General features: G+C 37.3%; 1 protein-coding gene across 5 annotated transcripts; it reads left to right on the top strand.

The window, feature by feature from the left end:
- Positions 1 to 2,705: 2,705 nt before the first annotated feature.
- LOC122589566 (replication factor A protein 1-like) lies at positions 2,706 to 6,692 on the top strand. Of its 5 annotated transcripts, XR_006322286.1 has the most exons (9): positions 2,706 to 2,894; positions 3,094 to 3,255; positions 3,336 to 3,606; positions 3,982 to 4,069; positions 4,161 to 4,282; positions 4,351 to 4,368; positions 4,488 to 4,608; positions 4,702 to 4,865; positions 4,990 to 5,438. XR_006322286.1 is itself a non-coding variant. In XM_043761869.1 (7 exons), exons 2-7 carry the CDS (start codon positions 5,460 to 5,462, stop codon positions 6,400 to 6,402), a joined length of 456 nt encoding a protein of 151 aa, XP_043617804.1. In that variant the 5' UTR covers positions 4,449 to 4,865; positions 4,990 to 5,459; the 3' UTR covers positions 6,403 to 6,692. The 5 variants fall into 5 exon arrangements, 2 of the variants coding, with proteins under 2 accessions (XP_043617804.1, XP_043617805.1); XR_006322288.1 differs by having other exon boundaries at positions 4,351 to 4,865; positions 4,990 to 5,111; positions 5,249 to 5,438; XR_006322287.1 differs by having other exon boundaries at positions 4,351 to 4,865; positions 4,990 to 5,143; positions 5,249 to 5,438.
- Positions 6,693 to 7,513: the final 821 nt, after the last annotated feature.

Genomic DNA, 7,513 nt, shown 5'->3' with positions numbered 1-7,513 from the left:
GAATTGGAGGTGGAGTGTACTTCTGACCATTATTCGACCCTTGATTCTGCTTCGGATTCTGCTGAGTGTTACTAGGCAAAGCACCCTGAGGCCTAGTTATAGCAGCCATCCTACTTTCAAGATCCTTGAAGTTGATGCTCTGATTCTTTGCATTCATCTCCACTTTGCCATCGATCCTATCCAACCTCTCACTCAACTCCTTAGTATCCTCTCTTATATTCTGAGTGCTTTGGTTGGTCTCAATCTGATTGCTCATCATTTGCTTCATCATCTCTCTTAACTCGGCATTAGGATCGGAAGTAAAAGAAGAAGAACCTGATCCTTGGCTTTGTTGAGTCTCCTGCTGCTGTGGCTGACTTTGATAATTATTCCTTTGCCACCTGTTACCTGAAAAACGAGTAGAATTAGCAGGAAAATAAGAGTTATAGGAGTTACTACCTGATGACCGGTTCTGAAAACCGGTGTTTCGCTGAAAACCTCCTTGTTGCTGATTCTGAATGTAGTTTACATCTTCAGGTCCCCGGTTTGGACAATCTTCAGAATAATGTGTATCTCCACAATGATCACATCCATCAACAAGAACTTTCACATCCCTTTCAAGATAACCAAACCGAGACTCTTGAGCTGCAAATCCCTTATCCATACATGCAGACAAAGCCTGAATCTCGTCAATGACATTAGAGTTGTTGCTACCATCGGCCCTTGCAACTTTACCTTGCTTAGCTCCTCCGTTGAATCTACTCTCATTCTTCAAAAACCTCTTATCATCCATAGCTGGATTATCCTTCACCATATCTTCCAAGATGTCATAACCTTCATTTGGAGTATACTTGCTGAAACTTCCACCAAAACATACCCCATCTCTCTTTTGGACGCCTTATTCAAACCATCAAAGAACAACTCTACATACTTTTCCTTCGTTAATTCATGTCCCGGACAATTTTTCAACATTTCTTTAAATCGGATCCATGCATCAACAACATCTTCCGCATCTTCTTGCAAAAAGGATCTAATCAAATTTTCCTATTGCCTTTGAGTTCTAACCGAGTAAAACTCACCAATAAATGCTTCTTTGAGTTGATCCCAAGTAGTAATCGAATTCTCGGGAAGATCATTGAACCAATCTTCGGCTTCTCTGGTTAGAGTAATGGGAAAAGTCTCAAGCTTCACGGCATTCATTTGATTTTGGCCATATTGGTAGAGCCGTGCTAACTTCTCAAATCTCTCCAAATGCTTATATGGATCCCATTTCACTTTTCCATCAAACTTCTGCTCTTCGATGCTCTTAAGATGATTTGGCTTCAAGTTAAAATTTTGATCAACACCCGGTGTTCTAATAGCGGAACCACGAGCCATAGGAATAGTTCGGGCTCGGTCACCACACCGGATGTTATTTGGATCTCTCGGTCTTTCGTCACCCATATCTTCTTTAACAAGTGCAAGATTATAGAATTCCTCTAAATAGAAGCCTTCTTCGTCTGAATCTGGAGTGGGTAAAGCTATAGGTGTATACGGTGGTGGTGCTTCGAAATTAATCCTGCGTCTTGGTGGAGTTCTCAAAGGACTATTCAAAGGTAACCCCGAAGAACGCAAGTTCATCAACTAATAAAGCAAACCAACAAAACACAACTAACACCACACGTCAAATGCACCTATGATAAACAAAGAAAAAGAACTAAACTATTAAAGCAAATAACTTCCTCACGCATGAGAAATGATCAAACCACTAAATTAACAACTAAATCGGCACACAATCCCCGGCAGCGGCACCAAAAACTTGATGTTCAAAATCGAGCTTTAAATTTATACCTACAAACTCACTACTACGCACTCACGAGGAGTGGACCCGATCGCTTGTAATATAGTTACGAGGTAAGATTGTGTTCGTTCGCAGGGATTGGATATGACTAGTTGCTTTATGAAATGGTTTGTAAAACGGGTGTTGCTCGAAAATCCTTTAACAAATTAAAGTAAAGACAAATTGCATAAAATAAAAGAGAACTTCAAACAATGTTAATAAAAGTCATCCACCTTGACTTCACTTGACTTCAAATGTGATTGCATTTAATTAAGTTCAAATTCTTAAGAGTTTAAAGATAATCGTGACAAGATTAAAGTGCTCACGTGGTACCACCAACCGTGAACAAATTACCGAATCACCTAATTGATAGTTGAATTACCCAAGCCGGTACCACCAAAGCAAAGACAACTTTTTCCAACAATTAGTTTTATTGACTATCGAATTATCAATTGCACCTATGTGACAACAACGTGGTACCACCAACCGCTATGAATCACGTTGACAAAATTAATCTTTTCTTAAAATGATATTCACTATCATACCATGAACTAGTGATAATTACTCATAGACATGTAACCGTTTTAAAATCACATATACATTCAACTGGTACCACCAACGAAGAATTATATGCAACCAATATCAAATCTATATATATCTAAAAGTTGGCTCAAGGAGTTGAAAAATCTGACGCTTTTTAGCTTTACATTTATGGTGGTTATTATGGTACTTAATAAGGATTAATAAGGGTTAATTATTTGATATGGTTTTGTTTATTTCTTTATTATAATGTATTATACACATATACACATAATTAGTTGATGGTGTTGTATTTGGATAGACATACACGAGCCGACTTTTCAATAATAGGAAAAAACCCATCATCCAATTTGCTGCCCATAGCCCATTCATCCATTTGTTAGCCGTGCTCAACCCAAACAAGATTGCTGCCGATGTTATTTTTCTTTAAAAACAAAAAACCTTTTTATTTCATCTTTCTTTGTTTAGCTTCCTTAGAATTAAAAAAAAAAAACCCTTTCATCTCTTCCTCTTTTGTTTCCTTCATTGGGTGTTCGATCAATATCCCAACCCAAAGGTAACTCTTTGTAATTTATGTGTGTCAAATTAATTATATTTATCATGTATTTAATGATATCCAATTCATGAAAAGTCTTGCTAACCTATGTATATAAATAATGCATTTGGTTGGAATGGATTAGTGTGTGCCCTGCAAAGATAGTTTCGGTTATTATTGATTGCTCACTGAAAAAAAAAAATTTGTTTGTAATGGTCAGTTTTAAGCTTCGGGTTAATCCTACAAACCAGTATGGTGTGTTGCTCAATGAGCTTCGGTCGGGGTCTACTGGCTCTGTGACAGTGATGATTTGTCGAAAATGGGACGTCATGAATAAGAGGGGGATTACATGAGTACCGACTTCATCGTCTCTGATGAACAGGTATGCTAACCAGTATTTTTGTTATGTAAATCCATGGTATATATATTAAAAGTTGTCTATTTACGTGTGTTATTGTGCAGGCGAATATTATGCACTGTTGTGCTATGCATAATATGGCATTCAAGTTTGTTCACAGATTGGAGGAAGGTAGTCTGTATACGTTGTCTGAGTTTAAGGTCGTGCCTAATAAGAAGGATTTTCACATTTTGAATGATAGTGCCTACATGCTTGAATTGAATGGGTCTACGAATGTCAGAAAGTCTACTGGTGATGTGAATAGATTTGTGCGTCATGCTTTTCAGATATGTTCATTCGAGCGACTTGTGCCAACTGATAACAAATATTTGGTTGGTATAGTTTCTTTCTCTGTTTATTCTTATGGTAGTGATAATACTAGTTGATCTTTATAAGGCTAAAACAGAAAATATTGTGTATAAGGCTAAAACAGAAAATATGGTTCCTATGTGTTTAATGATGAATTATAGTTGTTACATGTAAAATTGATATTGTTGTAAATATTGCATAAATCAAACCAGTGTTTTATTGTGTTCCTTTGAACTGTTTGGGGGTTTTTTTGGATTAAATTTTACTTCCCTTATGATGTAATTATGTGTGGGTATTTTTTGGGATAGGGAGTTCAAATGAAGTTTTGTTTCTCTTGACATCGACTATGTATTTGTTTTGTTTGTGTTCCCGATCTATGTTGATTATTGTATGTTCCTATAGATGTCATGGGTTATACCATGTATGTTGGTGGACCGATAACAAAGTCTACTGGCGCACCAACTATTGAATTTCTTCTGACCAACGAGAGGTACAAAATCTGCCTATTTTTAGTCATTTGTTTGTTTTTTGAATAGTCGAAAGTATTCCACTTACCAATGTTTGTGGGTGTAAACTTGCAGTGGTCTACAGATCCCTGTCACATTGTGGGGCTTGACGAGTGAGGAGCTTACCAAAAAGAAAGGACCAAAGGCTGGGGCTTATGTGTGCATCCTTACTGCCATGACTGCTAAAAAACACAACGGTGAGTCTATTGTGTGTATTGGTGTGTTTGGCAAATGTTATTCTAACTTTTTTTGCCATGGCCTGCAGGGGAACTAGGAGTTTCGAGTACATCTTCAACTCAGATTCTTAACGATGAGAATTTGCCACCTTTGAAATTGTTCGAGGCTGCCCTTGGGTTGTAACTATGTGTGCTAGGTCTAATAGTTTACACTTTTTACTTGCAGTTCTGAAGATCTTAGCACAAAGCCCACTGCACCTGTTGATGTCGTCCCGACAGTTGACTCCCTTGCTGCCCTCTTAAGATAGGGTCGTGATAACATGGGTGGGAAGGTTAAGAATGATGGGGTAAAGTGATATGTTTACCTATTGATCTTTACGTTCATGAAAATACATATGTGCAACAATGGGTTAACTTTGTTTATTTTCCAAAAAAATAAGAGTGTAGTCTTCAAAAATACGATGGAAGTTGTCAATATCCGCACCAGGACAGGCTGGTATCTGGTGACTTGCTCGAGTGGCCATTGTCGGAAAGGACTCGCAAGGACCAGGGAAGGATTCAAGTGTAAAGGCTGTGATTCCACTGTCCTGTTCCCCCATATCAGGTATACGTTCTTTTCTTATGAGATTTTATTCCACTGTGTTGTACCCCATATCAGGTATACGTTCTTTTCTTATGGGATTTTATATGAATAGTTGTTTTTGTTTATTATGTCTATTGTGTGGCAGGTACAAACTTCATTTGGAGGTGAGGGACGACACAACGTTAATCATTGTGACTCTTTTTGATGAACCAGCAGAACAGCTGGGGCATAGGACGGCAAAGTCTCTGGTAGAAGAAGAACGACAGGGTCTTATATGGTTTTCCGTTACGATAGTTGTGGTGTTAAGGCTTAACTTTAATTGTTAGTTTCTAATATTTTCCTTCTCAAGATGAATCGACTGATGAATTTCTTCCACCTGTTTTGTGCAACCTGCTTGGCACCAGGCATGTTTTTGAGATTAAGGGGCATACATACTTCCATTCGGGTGAGTATGAAGGGTTTAATTGTTCTGGGGTTACATTGGCTGCTGTCAACAATGTTGCTATAGTCAGTGCTGGTAATCGACCTACTGTTGGGAACACGAGGGAGGGTACATCATCCAGTGTGGACAAACCACCTGCCCCAATACATACTCCATCCAAAAAGAATGAGCCAATGAGGCGTAAATTGTGTAAATTGTTAGTAACTTGGGCTCTGTTGGTACACATCCATTTTAGTGCTGCATGTTTCTTCTTGTTCATTATTTGTAGTTATTCTGTTCAGGGTCCTTCCAATTGAAGCATTTGATTCTGATATTGAAAATCAATCAGAACCCAACACGTATTCCGAGTCTGTCAGCAGAAAAGGGAAGTATGTTTCTCATAATCCTTTGTTTGGTTTCTGTTTTCGTTTGTGTATTGATTTTCTGTGATTTTCACTGCCTGCTGATTATTCCTGTGTATTTTGAACCCTACATGTAGGGTGGTTCTCGAGCCTTTGCCACATTTGGACACTTATCCTGGTAACAATGAACATTTGGATTCGGCTGGTGATGGTTTCGAACCTGGAAAAGAAATTGGCCGCAGTTCAAAAAAACCAAAGTATGCATTCCATCACATTATTAGCTATTGTGAACAGGTTATGCTGTTTCCTACTTGTGCAATATGTGAATTGTGTTTCCTGTGTGTTGTTGTTTGCGGTTATTTTGTTCAGGGTTGTTGAAAAGGCATTGTCCAAAACTATAATACGAAAGTATTCAGAACCCAACGCCACTTCTGAACTTGGGTATGTGGGCAGTTATCATTTGCTTGGTTGTCGTCTTCGTCTCTGTTTTCTATTATGTTATCTGCCTGGTAATTATCCATACATATTTTGAACTGTACACGCAGGGTGACCGTTGAGGGTTCGACACCTTTTGGCACTGATCATGGCGACAGTGAATATGTGGATTTGGCTGATGATGAATTTGAACCTGGGAACAAGGTTGGTCACGATTCGAATATATCAAGGTATGCACATCAATACGTTGTTGCTTCATATAATCAAGTTAGCCTGGATTCTAATTGTGTTGTGTTCTTTGTGCAGGGTTGTTGTATCTAGCCCGGAGACAAAAAAGTGATACGACTCTAAATGCTGAAGAAGAGCCCTGAGGCCTCGATGGTTATACTATTGTTTGTGTCACAAAGCTGCTTATGGTTTTCCTGCATGGTTTTGTTTTCTTTTTATTTCCAAACTATGTCTTTGTCTTTCATGGGTTTGTCTTTCATGGGTTTTTTTTTCATGGGTTTGTTATGTCTTTGTTTTCTTTTTATTCATGTGTTTTTGTATTGCTTTTGGATAATGATCTACCGTTTAACAGGCCAGTGCCTTATTTGTTTTGGATTCTGTCTAAGTTGTTTATGGTATTCTATATGGTAATCAACCATCCTCTTGCGAACTGTTTTGTTCATTTCTTTCAGTTATATGTTGTTTAAGTGATAATACATAACAATTGATTCTATAATTGTATAGAACCATATACGTAAATGAATATAGCATTTCATCTCAGTTGGTAGAAAAAGTTGTTTTCATAGGTTTGAACTAATTTAGCTTCAACGCACTTAAACTCAGCAGAAACTGGTCCTTTAATTCACTATGCTATTGAATGAACTCTGTTTTAGTTTCATCACATATAAACTCATTAAGTCCTATATATTCAAACATTGTTGTCACTCTTGACAGAAAACTAGTGCAGATAACAAATTAGGATTGTATTGCCAAATGTTAAAAATCAAAAGACTTCTGTTGGATACTCTATGATGTTCTAATAATAAATTTGTTATCCATCTTTTTTCTTGGGAAAAAAACATGGGGTTAATGTTCTTTTGAATAATTCAGGTGAACAATGCACTCTTGGTTTCTTAACCAAGATTTCATTTCTTTGTTATTCTTCAACGAGAGATCCACCCCAAACGGTATCACCTATCAAACTATACGGTTTTCCCTTAATTACTCTTTTTTCACATTATGTTTAAGCTTTATATCTCACTTTTTAAAAAAAATTGATCCAGTGGAACAATTGGGGTGATATCTGTTGGTGCTGGCATAATATGGATAGGTATGCCAATTGCTTGATGAAAAACCTGAATGGAATATGGGCTATCTACTTTTAAAAAAATAAAATGTTTTCTTGGTCAGTTATTCTATGCTTAGTTTTAGATGATAGAAAATTGAACTTTTATATAATAAAA

Source organism: Erigeron canadensis, chromosome 2 (genome assembly GCF_010389155.1).
Source record: "Erigeron canadensis isolate Cc75 chromosome 2, C_canadensis_v1, whole genome shotgun sequence".
Taxonomy (NCBI): Eukaryota; Viridiplantae; Streptophyta; class Magnoliopsida; order Asterales; family Asteraceae; genus Erigeron; species Erigeron canadensis.
The sequence above is the reverse complement of the archived record's forward strand: the minus strand, read 5'-3'. Positions and strand labels throughout refer to the sequence as shown.

What these genes read in the sequence shown, in the direction of transcription:
- LOC122589566 (XM_043761869.1), top strand. Translation starts at nt 5,460, where the DNA reads ATGAGGCGTAAATTGTGTAAATT. An exon ending in AGGCGTAAATTGTGTAAATT is followed by an intron (nt 5,483 to 5,567) that starts GTTAGTAACTTG and finishes TATTCTGTTCAG; the next exon opens with GGTCCTTCCAATTGAAGCAT. An exon ending in CACGATTCGAATATATCAAG is followed by an intron (nt 6,293 to 6,368) that starts GTATGCACATCA and finishes TTCTTTGTGCAG; the next exon opens with GGTTGTTGTATCTAGCCCGG.